Genomic DNA, 20,214 nt, shown 5'->3' on the forward strand with positions numbered 1-20,214 from the left:
TTTTAAAGGCAGCACTGTTGTACAGTATATCCAGGACACTGAGGCTGGTGCTAGCAGTAGTTCCTTCACATTTTAATGGATTTAATGATCCATGAGAATAGGTTTTATGTGTTGTTTGTTTCTGAAGGTATAATTTGAGTTAATTCCTTGATTTGTTCATGTCATGTGACTCACAATAGAAATGCTGAAATATGAAAGATGACGAGATGAAGCCATAGCTTTAATCATTGCTGCTTCCACTCTTGTGCTTAAACAATAACGTACAGGGCACTTTTTTCAAAACAAACAATATCGATAAAAATAATTACAGTAATATAAGAGCACACACACAGACTGAAATGTGTCATGGGAAAAAATTTCTAATTAGAAAACGATGCTTATTTTCAATAGACATGCTTATTCCTAAGCCACTGCAGCCAGACGACAAATCTATCCTAGACCCAAACATAGTTACAGTTTACAGTTCACTACAAAGCTGTAATTTTAAGCAAAATATCCAGAATCAATATAATTCTAAGCAGCACAAAAGCAAGTGGCAAAGCAGGTTCACCATGTATCCTGATTCTAGGCCAGAGCTTCTTCTCATCTGTCTCTGTGTTTGTGACTAGCTGCCCTTTCCACTGGCCTACACTTATGCTTTTATATCCAGCTGCCAGGGAAAAAAATGAAAGACGACGAAGCCCATCTTTACAAGGTCAGTTTTTTCCTTTTTTGGTATATTTTTACCTCCTCTCAGGCTAAATGAATGAGAGCCAGGCATGTGATACTGAGCCTCAGAGATGCTGTGAGCACCATAGGGGCCCAGATCAGCTATGACAAGGTTACACGACGTACGACGACCTCCACTACCTCCACTTAATCAGCAGCTCGATACCAGACTCGCCTGCCCCTGGGAGACCTGCGGAGGCAAACTTCATGTTTTCCCAGCCAAACGCGCCCACATCCCTGCAGGTAATATCAACTGTAGCGCAAAGTATAGTTTCTGCCAAGGAAAGTTAACAGGGCTAATTACCAGCAGGGACTATAGGTAGAGGAGGCGAGAGTGAGCAACATAGAGAGAGAGAGAGAGAGAGAGAGAGAGAGAGAAGGAAGGAAGGAGAGAAGGAAGAAAGGAAGGAGAGGAGGGTGGGTTATTTTTAAACTCTGCGATTTTTAAACTCCGAGATGACAGAGAGAGGGGGCCAGTAGGCAACAGCGTCACCAGAACAGCTTCTGCCAGTGACTGCATTTTATCAAACGCCTCCCTCTCATTATCCCCTCATCTACTACTCTCTTCTCAGTGAAGCCACTTGCTGACAAGTCTTTCTCTCCATCATTCTCTCGCTCCCTGTCACCCTGTCTTGCTCCCTATCTAGCTGCTGCTCTATCTTTCCCACCTTTGTTCGCTGTCGTTTTCTGACGATGCTGCCTCGTTCATATTCTTTCACACCCTCTCTGTATGTTGCCCCCTTTTTGCCATCCTTCCATTTGTTATTTAGAGTGTTTCTATGCATACTCCAACGACAAAGACCCTCCACTGACACTTTAATAATCGCTCTCCTCTGATCTCTTTCCCCTGCTGGCGTTCAAGCTCACAAAAAAGTGTTTAATAAAGCTCTCCAGGTTTTAATAATAAAATTGCTGATGGAACAGATTTTGATATGTGTTGAGAATAAGGATGTGAACCTTGAGAATTGTAAATATCATATGTGCTGAGCAAAGAATGAAGTGATAATTCCTGCAGAGATCTTACCCAGCTTTCCCCTGTCCTGCTGCATTTCTTCTCCTTCTTCAGAATTAAAAAAATTTAGAGTTGTTTTAGAGGAGTGTTTGACAGATATGTTTCGGCTGTCATTGCATTACTGTTACCAAATTCCCCAAACAGTCAGTTAACTTTCTTCATTAATGAATAATATATTCAGCTATGGTCCTTGATTATTCCCTGGGCTTCAGCAGCAAATTCCCTCTATCAATTTGTCCATTATGCATCCATCAACCTTTCAACCATCTGTCTATCTGTCCGTCAATCTATCAAATATGGTCATTGCATTTCATGGCTTCAAAGTGCACGCATAAAGCATGCCAATGGTTATATAATGAAATAGACATAAAGACAAATAGACAAAGACAGACAGATAGATAGATAGATAGATAGATAGATAGATAGATAGATAGATAGATAGATAGATAGATAGATGAGGGTGAGTAGGGGGTTTTGTTGCCTGTTAAATGTGCTTATATGTTTTATTGCAATTCTGACATTTATCATTTTCTATTTAAAAACATAACAAAAAGATGAATAGACGGATGGATGGAAGGGAGGTTGGTTTGCTTGTGTGGATGGAATCTGTTTAAGGAAGATAAGCCAAGAAATGTGAAAAGTTACCACCGAATTTGAACAGTTTTTGCAGAGAGAATTTCTGCTTCAAGGACCTCTGCCAAATTCCTGAGAGCAGAAGTGCAAAATCTCATGGTACTGGAGAGAGTGAGATATTTTTTCTGCGTCTTAGGAGGCTAAAGTGTTGATTTGTTCTTTTTTTCTCTTCCAAAATCTGAAGTGGGAGTGGAACCCCTGGATCTTACTCCTTAGAAACCAATTTGTTTGAAGCCTTCACCCATTTATATAAGCAATAAGGGAAATGATCTTTTGTTATTCAGAGGAAAAGCTCAAATTCAATCTTGCCAGCTTCAAGCATTTTTTTTTCAATCACACAAAGAGAGGGTAAATAAATGATTTTTTTTTTTTTTTTTAATGAAACAGATGGGTTGCTTTACTCGTTAAACAAAGAGTCACTTTACACTTGGAATGCTGTTCTCTCAGTGTAATATACTTTTACTCACACCCAAAATAATTGTCAAAAACAAAAATGCAGCAAAAAGAAAACACATAGAAGGCTTCAAGTAGTTGAGTAGAGTATGGTTACTGTTTTCGTGCTTATCCTTCAAATTGGAACACATGAGTAAGAATAACATGTCGGCTTTTGACAGGGATGAGAAGAGCTGGGACATTTGTTAAATATCATACCCTCCTAGAAAAATAAAGAATTATGTGATGGAATGGTGACGCTCACGTTTACAACGTTTGCTGTAAGACAAACGTTCAGAATAACGTCTAACTGAGACACACCAGTGTGGCTCCCTTTAGTTTGTGGTGTGAATACAGTAACTACGGTATGAACTCCTCACTATAAGTGCGCAACTCAACTCAAACATAACCCTATAATGTATAAATTCGTACATAACATGCCAAGCAAGAATAAAATCTGGGTGTCCTTTTCAGAGAAAACCAAGTCTTATTTAACCTTTTTTTATCATCAGAACACCGGCCTTCCATTCCATGGGTAGAATGGAAATCGACTTATCAGACAATTTCAATTAGTATAAACAAATGAATATTTTTTTCGCCGCAAGTCTGATATAAAATTAGTCAGAACACTGTTGGCTTTCAGTGTAAGACGTGAGTTTTTGTAGTTATTTATTTATTTATTTTCCGCTATTGACTATTTTTTATATCAAGAACAGTCATAAAAAGCATTTCACTACATGTTGTAGCGTGTGATTGTGTATGTGACAAATAACATTTAAACCTGAATTTGATAACACCTTCAAATTTTAGAGCAAATTTTTTCATCTCTAAGAGCAAAAATGGGTTTGATATCACCAATTACTTGAAAGATAGAAACATTTGTGTGAAAAAAAAACTTTTTCTATGAAAATATTGCCCCCTAGTAGGCTGGGTAAAAACAGAGATAGTTTTAAAAAACTACGAATAATTAAAGCCCTGAGTGTCTACATTCATTAAACACTACATTCATTAAACCTTCACTGTGGTGTGTGACATGACCATGATATGAAAATGGATATGGACACCCCAAAATAGGTGCAAATGAATTTTTATGCCTCTGGTAAAGAGTTGAAAGACAGTAAAAGTGTGATCAGATGTTACTGTTCATGATGCTGATGAAGAGGTTCAAAGCCAGTCTGCTTTTACTGTACCTGACTCCTGAATTGGTCAATCACAGCAGGTAGAAGTCCATCCTCTTTACCAGGCCCAGGTACACTGAGAAGAAAATCTACATCATGTCCAAATTCTTTTCCCCTGTGTATACACACACACACACACACACACACCAAAATATTAACCACAACTGCCATATCAGCAATTATTCTTCATGCACAGCTCATCAGACTCTTTCATTAAGTTTCATAAGTTGGAACTCAAATCAGCTTTATAAAAATATACTGGATTATTTTTTTTTTCAATAACTCTACTGTACTACATTAAGTGGATATTCTCTATGTCTAACACCTTTCAAAGAGGCTATTTGCGATGCATCGTTAAGCCCCGCACCTCCTCTTCATATCATCACAGCTGCCGGGTTTTCATTTTCTTTACCATTGTCACTGTTTTAGGATTATACTAATGCCGAACAGTTACACCGGGCCACTTTACTTACGACTGAGAAAAACAGATGTAAGTGTTTACATTAAAAGGTGCCTTTCGTTGAGGTTCTTTAACCATAGGTGCAACGTCTTAATCAAAATTTCATTCCACACCATGCAGAATTGCACTACCTTTGATGTGCAGCCTTTAAAGAAAGTCTTTAAACCTAGAGAACTGTTTGAAAATGTGTCTTTAAAAATGTCTAAGTTTCCTGTTGTGAGAAAAGAAGTCAAGTGTGAAAGCAGAATCAGAAGTGGATATGGATGAACTGTTCTCAGAATTCAAACCTTGCATTTTTATTTCTTTTACTGTCAAAATCAGAGAAGTTCGGTGTAAATAAAAAGGCCTAGTTTGCTAAAACATCTTGTCTTTCATCACACCATAAAATTATTCCCAATTTCTCCAAAAGATTTTGTGAGTGGCATTGACTCCATCATTTATTTAAACCTTTCTGGCTTTAAGTTTAAAGAAGTTCAACATATCTGTGAACAAGTGAAAGGTGCATTTTGCAGTACAGTATGCTGGCTGAATTTTCTGGTCAGGTCTCAGCAGAGCCATTTTCTTGCTGTAAGTAGAACAGGCAGCTGCAGGGCCAAAGGGGAGCCGAGTGTGTATGAATTTTATTGTATTTGTATTTCTTCAAGGAAAAATGTAAGCATGTGGTACTGGTAGTAGCAAGGCACCCCTTGTGGTCTGAAAGAACAAAGAATGCAACTTGAAAGGTTCCCAGGTTAGAGTTGTGTCTTGGGAAGATGATGATAGATCAGGAGCAGCAGATCCTCCATCCATGTGGAGCTAAAAAATGATAAACTAGCTAACTTGGACTGTTTTTATGTTTGTTTCTGCCAGGTTACCTAACTTTTTAGAATTGTAGAAATGAAGATGTTAAGAGCTACCTAGATGCTATTTTGAATAAACACTGTTAGACATTAGGTTTATAGCTAGTTAGCTGTTAACAATAGCTTAATGTTTTCTTATTTTATAGACTACACTTTAAGCTGTGTTATTTCCTTTTACATTGCAATTTTATAATGTTAGCTAGTTTGTTAGGTTGCTTGGGAAAGTGTTATTGTAGTCAACTTGAATTTGTTTTACATTGCAAAGTTTTTTTGTGACAAAACTCCCCTGATTATCTCACAGTACACCATCAATGTTGTCCATTGCCTGTCTCATTCCACCTCTAGGGGTCTCCTAACTTACCTAATATCCATCACATCCTCATTCAGAGACAGTATAGAAACAGTAGTTTCCAATCAATCTTTGTGAAGTCTTGCCTACTTTACAATCTAAAATAGTTTAGAATTAAAGTTAGATTTTTCGTGTTGGACATCCTGATGATCACGATCTCAGACTTATTATGTTTGCCTTTGGACATGTCTACAAGTGGTTCTGAATTTTTGTGTTTTGGCCTGACCTGTCTTATGACTATTTGGTAAATTTAGTATCATTTGCTGTTCAAAAAATTCTAAATTTTATTTTTTATTTTATTTTATTTTATTTTAAAACTCTAATATTTCAAATATATAATCAATCAACAGGGCTAACTATAACTACCGTGAAAAATGAAAAATACCTTGAAACTTGAAAATTAAGCGGGTTTAAACAAAAGGCACAAAACTCTTTTAACACACCTTTATGTAAATATGAGGAAATAAATAAAAGTCTGATATATCGTCTCATTATCAAATCTCATTTTCAAATCTAAATGTCTGACAGGTTTTAAAAAAAAACATGCTACTGGACAAAAAAAAACACGTAAGCATAGTAACAGTTTTTCTTTAAATTGTGGACCCTCTGGCTCTGGTTCACATGCACTAATTTAAGAACTATTTCCATAAACAACAAGAGCACTAACTAATTATGACTACTAATTACAATTGTAAATACTTCAAATCCCGAGCTGTGTTTTAAAAGCCTGCCTATGATTGTTTCTTAAAATCTGGACTATTTTCTTGTTTATTTTATTGACTGCATCCATAACCGGCTAGAAAATTTGTAATCTAAATTTGTAAGTTAATTTCTTAAAACCCTTAGAAAAGATATATAAAAAATGATTAGATAGAACATAGAAAATATTTTTTTTTCTTGCCCAATTTCTCAGACCAAATTAGTGACAACAAACTATGATTATACTGAGTAAGAGGTCCTGAAGTTGCCTTTGTGTTGTGAATGTAGAAAAATAAATGAAATGATTTGGATACTCTGGAGACCTGCACAATAAAGCTCCTAATGCTGAATGTTTGTGGTGAAAGCTGATCAAATCCAATGATCTTTGTAGCTCGCAGCACAGTAAATGTGCTGGAATCAGCCCTTTGATAATGATCTGTAGGATAAACAGAAGCACAGCTATGTGTTTCACAGTTAATAAGCTGAAAAAATGAGAGTAAATGGGTGCTGTGTCTCACGTGTCTTGCTGATACACTTGAATTCACTAGCCCCTGACAGGCTAACAAGCAAGAGTAAAAAAGTCATGGGGAAAAATGAAAAGAAAAAGAAAAGGTGAAAGTAGAGAGAAAGTTCAAGGGGTCATCCTGGCATGGATAACTTGTGGGATTGTGATATCCATACAGAGATGAGAAAGTTCCCAGTCAGCATATTAAAGAAACAGATCTATCTACACTTCAGCATGAGGTTGTATAACACATAAGAACACACTTGAACATACGTACATCTGTATATTCGATTTGTAGATTGGTTTTGCTGTATTTATGATTAGGTTATGTCTGTTTTTTTTGGTGTAAACCTGCAAGCTTTCTTATATTGATTATATGTAATACCATTACGGAAAAGTACTAAGCTTTCGTCCAAATTGGTCTAAATCTGGAGTAACTGTAACTAGAAAGTTACAAAGCAATATCAATTTTATACATTTGGGTTATGTTCACCAATAGAAATTATACATATGTAAAAAGAAAACAAAATGTTGTCAGCTTTCTTCTAAAGAATGGAAAGTCTTACTGAGAAATGTACTGAATATAAATTCCTTTTCTCTAATATGTATACAAAATTCTATAAAACACTACATTGTCATATTATCCATGATGTTAATCTGGTGTCTTTAAGAGCTTGCACTTCCACCAAAGCACATTCTGTTTGTAAACCGTAAACCGGCTGAATGCATCATCAAACCCTGCCTACTGGTGCTCAGGGTTTAAAAAAGGTTTATAAGATTTCACAATTTTATTAATGTGTTTTTCGCTAGACAAAGCTGCTGTAATCATGGAGTTTTTATAAGCTCTCACTAACAAACTGGAGTAAAATAAAACCGCAGGGGAACATCTCTGGTATAGTAATATTTTAGAAATAAAAGAGTCATTTAATTGAACATTTCTGCTCTATTTAATTCATAGAACCAGTGCGGTTTCTGAAGGACCTAGTGTTAGTGTGGAATATTCCAGAATGCTAATACCTCAAGGTGTGGCTATCATAGTAAAGCTGGAAACAACACAAAACTCGCCTTTAGCCCCAGCACCTGTTACCCCTACTTAGCACCCCTACTAGGTCATGTTTTTGTACATTTCATTGTAAAGCTTTTGTTGTTATTGTTGTGTTTGTTGTGTGTGCCACAGCTTTGCTCATAGTCTTTGTTTTTGTCTTCTATCTACAGTATATAGTTCTTATTTGTTCACAGCTTTTGGTCATTTGTTTTGCACTTTATAAAATATTTGTCTCCCTGACAATATTTACAAAATGTTGTATTTATTACCAATTTTATTATTATTGTTAATATTAGACATATTACTTGGATATCATTTTATAACAATATTATGTGGTTACAATGTTTTGTAACTCAAAATATAGTTATTCTTACAGTAATTGTATATTTAATATTATGAATTACACTACAGCTGTATGTATATTTGCTCATCCCTGAGTAGGGCTCTTTAATTTCTTGGTTTTCTGAAGGTGTCTATATCAAAATAACATATTATTTGGGTAGATCAGAAGTGTTTAGTGCTGACATGCCTTCTGTTTGAGCAGAGACGCATCAAACGTGCCACAATTTTGCCAGAGCCTAGGAAATAAAGCAAGAGAAAGCAGCATAACACATACACAGACTTACAGACACACACAGAGACACACACAAACTACAGGCCTTGAAAAGCGATGCCATTATCAGACTGCTGCAGACATATTTAACCAACATGTGAGAACAGTCTGTTTCCTGCTATTTAAACGTCTGGAAATGTTACTGCTCTGTCTGTTCATCACAAGCTTCATGTTGCTACACGCTATCACATCTGTGTGTATTAACGCTGTGATAGTCTTTTGCTGCAGATTCTTTATACATGTAATAAGACAGTTAGGAGAGTCATGTGTGATGTGACAAATATTATATCATCATCTTCTTTTAAATAGCGATTTAAAGGCATGCAGTCAACACTGAAAGGGATAACTGACACCTTCAATGTAAACATAAATATACAAGAAAAGTCAAGAATATTTTATTGTCATTTCAACCATACATACAGTAGCAGACTCAGTACATAGTGATATGAAACAATGTTCCTCCAGGACCACGGTGCTACTTAAAACAAAACAGAGCTACACAGAACATCACAGAGCTAAGAACTGAAAGTAAGTTGTCCTAGCCACATAAAATGCAATGTCTGCAACCCTATTGCAAACAATAGACAAAAGACAGTGCAGACAGACAAAACAAAACACTACAAGACAAAACACAAGACAGCGCAGACCAGTGTGCATACTAAACGCTGTACAAAACATTGTGCAAAGGTAGAGTCGTAAACGTTGTGCAAAAGAGGGTTGTAAACACAGGGTTTATGCAAACATATTACACTTCTGTTAGAGCAGCAATTGGGTGAGGTATTGAAATTTGGTGTGCAAAGAATGTGTGTGTGTGTGTGTGTGTGTGTGTGTGTGTGTGTGTGTGTTCATTTGGAATACATAAAAACTACATTAACACTGATACAATGGTTCAAACGTATTAAAATGAAAAAAATATATAGATTTTGTATGTATAAAAATGTAAGTACATTTCATTTATAGAACATTTATATTATGCCTTATTAATAATACTTTAGATTTTTAAAGCTACGCTTTCATGCAGAATATTTCAAGCTCCTATATATTCATAGATTTGTGCATGTGAACATTCCTCTTTCAGATTTTCAGATGTCCATTGCCAAACATTGATTTTTTTTTCTCCCTTTAGAAATTGCCTTCTTGCTTTGAATGTCTTTTTAAAGTTTCAATCTACAGCATGTCTTATTTTCCCAGAAAAGTCAAATGTGTTTTGTGGCTAAAATATTCCAGAATATACAGTAGTTAAACTCATGATGTTATCAATCTTCACAACGGTCCCTGGACTACCAGCAACAAAATGACCCCAAACAGCAATAATGCACCAATACTGTAGGAATAGGGGCTGATTTTGTACACAGTGTCCAGTTCGGACCACTAAAGAGTAGACGTCATTTATATTGTTACACCAAAAATTGCATTTGTGCTCTGGCTATTCCCCAGCGGCTGTGTGTGTTTCCACCAACATGCCCTGTATTCATGGGCATGTCGGGGGATTAGCTAAGATTAATCGCTCCTATGTGTGATTGAGTGGGTGTATGTCTGTACACGCTGCCCTCCTACTGACATCCAATTCAGGAAAAATCCCCACCTTGCACCCAGTGTTCCCAATATACGCTCCAGGTACACCACATCCCTGACCAGGATAAAGCCACATTGTATAGGCAACTTTTTGCTAAACTACTGGTAGTTAGATACAGATACCTTATCTTAATAGCAATTTTAAACACAAAATGACATCACTATAAAAATGTTTTGCTAAGCTATGCAAAGTTGGAACCAATTCTGAACCTACTATGTACATGCTTAAAGTTCTTGGACTGTTGTCTCAGCTGTTCATACAGAATTCAGTATGTAGTTTTAGTCTGTCTAAGAACCTACCCAGGGGACGGTCTAGTCTTCCGTCCCTGACTCTTTGCACTTTTCTTTCCTCTTACCTGCATTTTACCTTTTAGTGCTATGTTTAATGTATGAGGCGTGTGCCCTGAGACAGAGCTTCTTGAAAGCTCCGTTCTCAGTGCAAGAATATCAAAACGCTTTTCTATCTCCAATTAACTGTGCCATGATGCAATGGCAGGATCAAACACATGATCCCTGTCCTGAGAAAAACGTGCTGAGAATATCTTGCTCAGAATTTCGCTGTGCTGGCAAATCTCACTGAAGTGTTCACCATGCCTGCTCTTAACAACAACCAGGGGAAAGGAAATCGCTTTGCCCTTAATAACAAAGATGGCGGCAAAGTACATTTGGTCTTAATAGCAACCAAGGGGGAAACAATGGCATATTTTTTAAAGGGTTTTACACCACAGCAGTGTTGAATTCTCAGACCTGAAGGTGTGGATTCATTTTATATAACAAAATAGCTCTGGCAATACAGTGTGTCCCAAAAGTCTCCAAAAAGTGGAATGTTTTTGCAAAATGGATTTTTGCATTTTTTCAGACTAATGATTGATATATGTTTGTTAAATTTTTTTTTTTTTCCATATACCCTTTAAGAATGCATTTGACAAAAGAAGAATGTATTAAAATAATTCTCACGGCAGGATTGGGACAGTGTTACAAGTTTGCCATGGCAAATAACAGGAAACAGGAGAAAGCACATTACACACAACACTGTTTGCAGAGACAACTCAATTTTTGTCTCTCCAAGAAAATGCCAATCATGTACAAGTAAAAATAAAAATAAAAAAGTAGTTATTTCGGCTATGTATGGAGACTTTTGGGACATCATGTAGTTTGATTATAACAAAAATGCTAGCTTATATAAGTGCACTGACTATAATGCATTATTATTCCTACAGTAACAGCTCATTCACAGGGTCATGTCTGTAAGGATATCTAAATTTCATTTTAAATTCATGGAAGGACTCTCTAGTGTCTGAGCTTTGTAGCGGTCAATAAGTTTTCTGAAAGCAGATTTTACACACTCTGATTTCTCTGTAATATGCAAAACTGTACTTTTTTTTAACAATAAGATGGAAAAAAGAGGGGCTGGTTTGGGAAGGAGTGTTGGCTGTCATATTGTACGTGATAATATGAACTCTAATCTTGTGGATGTTCTATTTTATATACATACACATATTATATATATATATATATATATATATATATATATATATATATATATATATATATATATATATATGTGTGTGTGTGTGTGTGTGTGTGTGTGTGTGTGTATATATATATATATATATATATATACACATATGTGTGTGTGTGTGTGTGTGTGTGTGTACAGGCACACACACGCATATACACTATAAACATTAAAAATTGCATCAGTCAAAATTGGCATCAGTCTAAGCAAAAAAGGCGAGCCCTCCGATAGCTCCTCCACAGGGATGCTGAGGCACTCACAGGCCAGACAAGAGACATCTACCCCTAGCTTCTTCTCCCCATTAGACATGCTTGAAACACCTTCCTAAGGAGGCATCCAGGAGGCATCCTAGGTTGTTTTCACACTAACACAGAGGTCCAAAGCTGAGTGTGATTTTGGTCTAGTGTCAGACTCATTTGATTATATTAAACACCTGTGTATTTGCATTCACAAACACACATAGAGAACACAATGTGACTTAGCATATTTTTTTATTTTTCATTGTTATGCAATGCAAGGCACCTCACCCCTTCTGTGTCCCACAGTTTTCCCATGCTACTCATGTTAGACGTGTTTTGTGGAAGCGAATGATGTTCTTCACTGGTTGAAATACATATGCAGTTATTCTTCATACCTAAAATGTTTTATTCTTTATTTATATTTTTTGCCATGTTGTTTGGCATGTTTGATTGATTGATGCTGCTGTGATTCTTACATCTTTAAGCACAAATGTTTTCATAATGGAAGCTGTGTTCACCTACAAATATAAGCTGTGATCAGAAGAAAGACTCAAATGACATCATCTGCTACCCTGCCACTCACGCCCTGCTCTGCCTCCTCTGCGACCACACAAACTGGACACTGCAATGGAAGTATTTCAAATGAAGCCTTTAGAATAAATAGCCCAAAATATAGCATGGTGAAGATTAGGATATTTCAAAAGCAAATACATAAGAAAGCTTGACTCACTTTGTTGTCAGTCTGGAGACAGATATCTGGTGTGCATGAGAGGGAAAGTGTAAATAATTCAACATTTCATGTATGTTGCATATAAAATATACATGCATATTTACAAGGCAATGACACAGTAAAAGTACAGATAAATAATAAAGACCCTGTGTGTAATTTCACAAACAATGCCTAGGGATATTGAAACCATTGTTCCTTGTAATTCTTCAGATAGTTCATCTTTTCTGTCACTTACAGCAGTGGATTTTCCACTGATTATCTCAGTGGTGTGACAATGGTGTGATATCACACCTAAATCACTCTCTCACAAATCGTTTGTACATTGACAAAATTATTTGTGCTTTATTTGAGCGGATTGTCCCAAAGAAGATTTCTGGCATTATCTAGAACAGCAGGAGAAATAATTGTGAATTGTACATTTAATCAGTGAAATCTCCACAGACAAAAATTCTTACACTTGGTTACACCACCCATTGCCTTTAAATCAGCATCAATCCTGTCAGGAACGCAAGGAACCGGTGTTTATTCCAAATAAGCCCAGATGTTTTCTATGGCATCTGCGACAAATTTTTGATCAGGGAACACATAACACAATTCTGTGAATATGAGGAGGAGCAATTTAGACATAATTATGCCTCAGTGCTGTCGAAAACTCAATACTGATTGTTCAGAAGATGTTGATTAATTTTCTATAACAGCACAGCTCTAAAGGCAGATTATATTTACGGATGAAAGGATCATGTAAAGCGATTGTTGTGATTCTTTATAGTTTCTGAAGTAACATATTACACAGGGACTTTTAAGAAAGAGTCTCCAGTGGCAGTGTTTTCTAACAATCTGAGGAGAAGCTGTATGTTTTCTGACACAGGAGAGTCTTTGCATTTTCTTGGTAATATGACAAGCTGTTTTTTTCTTCTTTTTCAAAGAGAGAGAGAGAGAGAGAGAGAGAGAGGCTGTTAAGGGAATAACAATTTATCTCCGGCAACATAAGTAATAAGAGGAACCAAATCGTTTTGTGGGCAATGCACAACATTAAACATAACTGTACACTGATAAAATATATGATGTGTCATACTTTAATAAAGAAAAAAAAGATTAGTTGTGAAATGGCTGTGTATATAAGAGAAATATTCTTTAGGGTACTGTGTTATTAGAAAACTTTGGAGAGGCAATAATTAATGGTTTTGATTATTTCTGTATAACAGCATATCCCATCAAGTTTTATATCCCAACTGACATTATGTTTCATTTGTAGTCTGATGATATTGACTATTGGGATATAAAGTGCTAAGCATTTAAAGAGGTGTGATGGTCAAAAGGCAAGACTAAAAGCTACGATTAATGTTCTGTATCCTTACAATCTCGTGCAATCGAACACAAACTTTTAAGCAACTGGCACATGGATCATTAAAGGCCCGTTTGTCCATGTTATGACAGCAGTAATAGATGAAGATGTAGACTTAGCCATGTAGTAAGTCATCCAGAAAGCGATATTAAGAAATGTCATCCAAAGACAAGGCAATAAAGTGCCTGCAGGCGTGACTAATTACTGTACAGTTAAAACTTCTGCTGAGTTACAAAAACACCCTCTGTTCGTCCTGTCAATTTCACACAGGTGCTGCATGACTAATACGGCTGTACCAAAACATGTGCAGGAAGGGTTAGGTAGGATAGGAGAAGCTTTGTCCAGTTTTTTTTTTTTTTAGATTCTTGGTGACCCTTTCAGACAATTTTGACAACGGAGACAGTTTGATAGCTATTTTTATTTCTCTTCATGCTTATCTGCAAGCTGCTCTGACACAGATGTTCTTTCAATAAGTCTAATGTCAGTACTGTCAACAGAGGCATGGCACACTCTCCTGACACACACAGATGCACACACACACATATTGTAAGATTACAGGAATGCAGAGATTATTGCAAAACAAGTCAACACTTTGGAGTAGGATGTTTAGAAGCACAGCCATTGACTACACTGTATCTTGAAATCGGTCAGGGTAGAAATATTTACTAGCTATACAAGGTACAATGTGAACAATTTTTTTTTAGCTCCAATTCCCAGTAGCTTGTCTTTTTGAGAAGACTGTACCATTGCAGATTAAAGCCTTCAGCAACATACAGCACATCTTTCTTGACGTGTCTAACACACACAGAAGAAATGACGCTGCATTCATGGTACTGAGCATGTAATAATCTGCAGTTGTGAGAAGTGCAAAATAAAAAAAAACGTTGCTTAGACCACAAATGTGTGTTTTTGTTAGCTCTGTCAGAGCATGTAAAGATCATAAAAAGCTACTTTAACTACATGTTTGCAGTTACAGGCCTCATTGGCTACTGGTACTGTGAACTTACATGAATCACAATATTCAACATTCATGCAATATGTTAGAGTGAAGATGCAGTACAGCTACAACAGCTATCAACTGTGAGTAGCTTAGCAAATAGAGTTAATAACAAGCTAGCTGGCTAAAATGAATGAAAACTAAAATGTTAATGACTACATTCTTAAAACAGCAATTAGTATGCCCAATTTCAATATTAATTCAATTTCACGGTCTTAAAAACTAGCCATTATTATTGAGGAGTCCGAAACAGTGGATTTTGCAATTATATGGTCCTAAATGTGAACATTGTAATTCTGTGGTCCTAAAACTGTGAAAGGTGATATAAAGCCCCTAAAGCCCCTTGGGTGGACTTAATTAGCATGCTAGTTGTAAAGTTGATGTTAAAGCTCTATAACTTTAGTTTAAATTCAAAGCTTTATTAGACTGACGGTACGACCATTAACAGAGGGGTCTTAAAGTAAGGACAATGTAATTAACTTGTCCTAAAGAGAAGACAATGCCTCTGAGCAGGCTTAAAGACAGGGCAGTGTAATTGTTCGGTCATAAACAGAGGACAATGTAATTTTGTAGTCCTGAATAAAGGACAGTGTAACATAGTGGTCTTAAAGAGAGGACAGTTCAAGTTCATGGACCTAAAGTGAGGACTGTCAAAAAAACCCCATTTGTTCCAACTGGGAACAATCCTGACAGAGGACAATGTAATCACATGGGCCCTAAAGCTAGGGACAATGTAATTGGGTGGTCCAAAGGAGAGGACAGTGTAAACACATTGGCCTAAAGGGAGGACAGTGTAAATACATGGACCTAAAGGGAGGACAGTGTAAATACATGGACCTAAAGGGAGGACAGTGTAAACACATTGACCTAAAGTGTACACTGTTCAAAAGAGAGGACAGTGTAATTGTGTGTTCCAAAAGAATGTACAGTGTTATCAAGTTGTCCTAAAGACAGAAGCTTAAAGCGTAACCTAGCTCTGATCCTTTTTGTTATACTGTACCTTTCTGAATGTAACAACATTCTGTATATCAATGTTCTACCTCTTGTTGAGCTTGGAAGACACTTACAGTACTGGACTTTTCAAGTGTCTCATTCTCCTGAACCTGTGCACTTTTGCTACAGAAACATTTTCCATGTGAATTTAAACATCATTAGGTTTAGTATTTCCATATGCTACATACAATTTAAGACAAGCTACTTTCAGTGATTGACAGACAAGCAAAGCTGCAGGATGAAGTTCATGAAGTATGATTCAGGGCTATCAAGAGATGCTGCACCTCACCTTTACACTCTGATAATGGAATGTCAGAAACTCTTCAGGAGCATTGATAGCTGTCCTCACACCCCCAGTGCCACCAGAATGCACAAAAAGTCATCGTGGAAGAATGGAAGAGCTCAGTAATAAAACATGGCTGTGTGATATGAAGTTTGATCAGGTTTGTTTAGCAATGTTTCCTCTGACTGGCTTATTCATCATATGTGCACTTAAAATTGTGTTTTAACCAAATAATTTGTTCCCAACTACAGCACTTACTTTCTGTACTGTAAATAAAATATCTCCCTGCATCCTGTTAATTCCCTGTGGTAGCTGTCCCAAATAACTCCAGGTAATTCATCACTGGCTAATTTTCCAAGTTACAGCTGGCCTGACAAATGCTAGATAAGAAATTTAGTAAGGACTCAGATACTAAATGCTGGACTTTATACTCCTCTGCTTCTGAACCGTTGCCAAAGGCAACAGAAACAGACCACAATCTAGTCCCTCAGGATGCAGTAATTTACAGCATTAGGAACACTGCCATATTCATAAGGCACACTTTTATGCTAATACCCTAGGCTATTCAGTTACTTCTCCCACTTGGCATGAGGAGCATTAAAACCTGACGTATCTTGAAGTGTGACATGATCGGGGTGTGTCAACGAAGCTCCAAGGAGTCTTTGGATAGTCACTGGGCTGAGACAGCAGATAAAATAAAGCCAGTCAAGTGGCTCTATTCCCTGAACCATTTACACTAGAGCCAAGGGGAAGGTAACCGTAGGATCTTTGAGAACCTGTGTCTGCATAAACAACATAAGGCTCGTCTCTCCCACAGAGGAGCAAGTTATTCTGTCCTACAAGCCAGCTTGCTGCTGAATAATTTACAACACAGTACAACAGTTAAAGCTAAACTTCTTTTAAAGCTAAGCCACCAGAACATTAAGCAGCTCAGACCCCACAAGAGACACAGACCAGAAGAAGAGCAAAGAAACAAACGAATAGAGATGGTACTTATGCAACAAAATAAAGAAAAATACTGGAGTAAAATAATAACATGCAGCAGTGAAGCATGACAAAAGCATGACAAATACTCTGTGAGTGGAAGACAGACACTTTATAGTTGTGACTTGTAACTTCAACACTTGCTCCGTTTGTTCTTGGACAAAATATGCAGCTTACGGCTGATGACGAAACACGATTTTGCATGGAGGAAATGTGGTATTTCTCCCCACCAGCTAGAAGAGTAACTCATCCGACTCATTCAGCAGGGTGCCAGACTGAGGAAGCTCAGAAGTGATACATGCACATAGTCACTCGTGTTTGTAGGAAGTCAAGCCAGCAAAACAAATGCAACATTCAAAAGAGAAATTATAAATAGGTTAAAAACAACCTGATTTTTGTATTAACCAACAAGCCAGAGAGCTCAAATAAAAATAAGGGCTTTGTGATGCGTGAAATGAGAGTTTAAAAAGAGAACTATACCTTAAAGGACAATATTATTCTACATGAGATCTAAATAAAATAAAAGCTCTAAATAAAATAAAACGACAGAAAAAAAAACTGAGGGCGAGCAGCTGATTTATTTATTTATTTACACACTGTGAATTCAGATGAACTTATAAAGAAATTCAGAAGAAACCTTAAATAAAAAAAGCATTAAACCCTTAAGCATCAGATAATCTATATTTTTTTATGCTTTTAGCTTGGACATTTTGCACTCTAAATCTGTTGCAGGGTTCAGAATTTTAAGAGCATTTTAAATGTTTGCTAGAAATGATACTATTAATAGCGACTTAAATGTCAAACATTTACGTTTATGGCATTTGGCATTTGCCGTTATCCAGAGCAACTTACAGATGTGCTTTAAATACATCCTAGTTCATTGGGTTATGGACTAAGAGTATTATCAGAAAACTCTAAAAACTCTGATCGTGAGGTATAGTATTGGTAGGTTTTCAATCGTTGCTTGAATACATGCTTACCTTGTACACTAAGAGACGGTGGACTTATCAGTATTTTCAGTATAGAAGATCCGACTTATCAGTATTTTCATGAGATTTTCATTTCAGTGTCAATTACTGAAAAAAGTCATTTTTAAAAGACACATACTGCATATGACAATGATGAATGAGTCACAGACAGCATTTGTTAACCCAAATTCAAATTCAAATTCAATTTATTTGTATAGCGCTTTTAACAATTCCCATTGTCTCAATGTAGCTTTACAGAAGCATGGAAAGAGAAGAGAGAAGGAAAAAAAGAAATAAATATATCAAAATAAGAAGAAGAAAAAATAAGGATAAAAATAAATAAATGAATACAGTACATACAATTAAAAGTTTAAAGTGAATTTAAATATATTAATTTTAAATTGAAAATACTACAGGGAGTGCAGAATTATTAGGGAAGTTGTATTTTTGAGGATTAATTTTATTATTGAACAACAACCATGTTCTCAATGAACCCAAAAAACTCATTAATAGCAAAGCTGAATATTTTTGGAAGTAGTTTTTAGTTTGTTTGTAGTTTTAGCTATTTTAGGAGGATATCTGTGTGTGCAGGTGACTATTACTGTGCATAATTATTAGGCAACTTAACAAAAAACAAATATATACCCATTTCAATTATTTATTTTCACCAGTGAAACCAATATTACATCTCAACATTCACTAATATACATTTCTGACATTCAAAAACAAAACAAAAACAAATCAGTGACCAATATAGCCACCTTTCTTTGCAAGGACACTCAAAAGCCTGCCATCCATGGATTCTGTCAGTGTTTTGATCTGTTCACCGTCAACATTGCGTGCAGCAGCAACCACAGCCTCCCAGACACTCTTCAGAGAGGTGTACTGTTTTCCCTCCTTGTAAATCTCACATTTGATGATGGACCACAGGTTCTCTATGGGGTTCAGATCAGGTGAACAAGGAGGCCATGTCATTAGTTTTTCTTCTTTTAGACCCTTTCTTGCCAGCCACGCTGTGGAGTACTTGGACGCGTGTGATGGAGCATTGTCCTGCATGAAAATCATGTTTTTCTTGAAGGATGCAGACTTCTTCCTGTACCACTGCTTGAAGAAGGTGTCTTCCAGAAACTGGCAGTAAGACTGGGAGTTGAGCTTGACCCCATCCTCAACCCGAAAAGGCCCCACAAGCTCATCTTTGATGATACCAGCCCAAACCAGTACTCCACCTCCACCTTGCTGGCGTCTCAGTCGGACTGGAGCTCTCTGCCCTTTACCGATCCAGCCACGAGCCCATCCATCTGGCCCATCAAGACTCACTCTCATTTCATCAGTCCATAAAACCTTAGAAAAATCAGTCTTCAGATATTTCTTGGCCCAGTCTTGACGTTTCAGCTTGTGTGTCTTGTTCAGTGGTGGTCGTTTTTCAGCCTTTCTTACCTTGGCCATGTCTCTGAGTATTGCACACCTTGTGCTTTTGGGCACTCCAGTGATGTTGCAGCTCTGAAATATGGCAAAACTGGTGGCAAGTGGCATCTTGGCAGCTGCACGCTTGACTTTTTTCAGTTCATGGGCAGTTATTTTGCGCCTTGGTTTTTCCACACGCTTCTTGCGACCCTGTTGACTATTTTGAATGAAACGCTTGATTGTTCGATGATCACACTTCAGAAGCTTGGCAATTTTAAGAGTGCTGCATCCCTCTGCAAGATATCTCACTATTTTTGACTTTTCGGAGCCTGTCAAGTCCTTCTTTTGACCCATTTTGCCAAAGGAAAGGAAGTTGCCTAATAATTATGCACACCTGATATAGGGTGTAGATGTCATTAGACCACACCCCTTCTCATTACAGAGATGCACATCACCTAATATGCTTAATTGGTTGTAGGCTTTCGAGCCTATACAGCTTGGAGTAAGACAACATGCATAAAGAGGATGATGTGGTCAAAATACTCATTTGCCTAATAATTCTGCACTCCCTGTATATATCTACCCCTATCCTTAATCCCTAAAGGCAACAGCAGAAAGGAAAAACTCCCTGAGATGATATGAGGAAGAAACCTTCTTCCTCATATCAGGAGGAATCTGGCTGAGAAGGGAACCTCATCCCCATT

The 20,214-nt window shown here is 36.9% G+C and overlaps 1 protein-coding gene across 2 annotated transcripts in view; it reads right to left on the minus strand.

The window, feature by feature from the left end:
* The window catches only part of dntt (deoxynucleotidyltransferase, terminal), a 108,373-nt gene that overhangs the window by 50,390 nt on the left and 37,769 nt on the right, over positions 1 to 20,214 (minus strand). For both annotated transcript variants that reach the window (XM_060872766.1, XM_060872767.1), the window contains exon 8: positions 3,976 to 4,078. In XM_060872766.1, the coding sequence (XP_060728749.1) occupies positions 3,976 to 4,078 (103 nt within the window). The remainder of the gene's footprint in view (positions 1 to 3,975; positions 4,079 to 20,214) is intronic.

This window comes from Tachysurus vachellii, chromosome 6 (assembly GCF_030014155.1).
Source record: "Tachysurus vachellii isolate PV-2020 chromosome 6, HZAU_Pvac_v1, whole genome shotgun sequence".
Taxonomy (NCBI): Eukaryota; Metazoa; Chordata; class Actinopteri; order Siluriformes; family Bagridae; genus Tachysurus; species Tachysurus vachellii.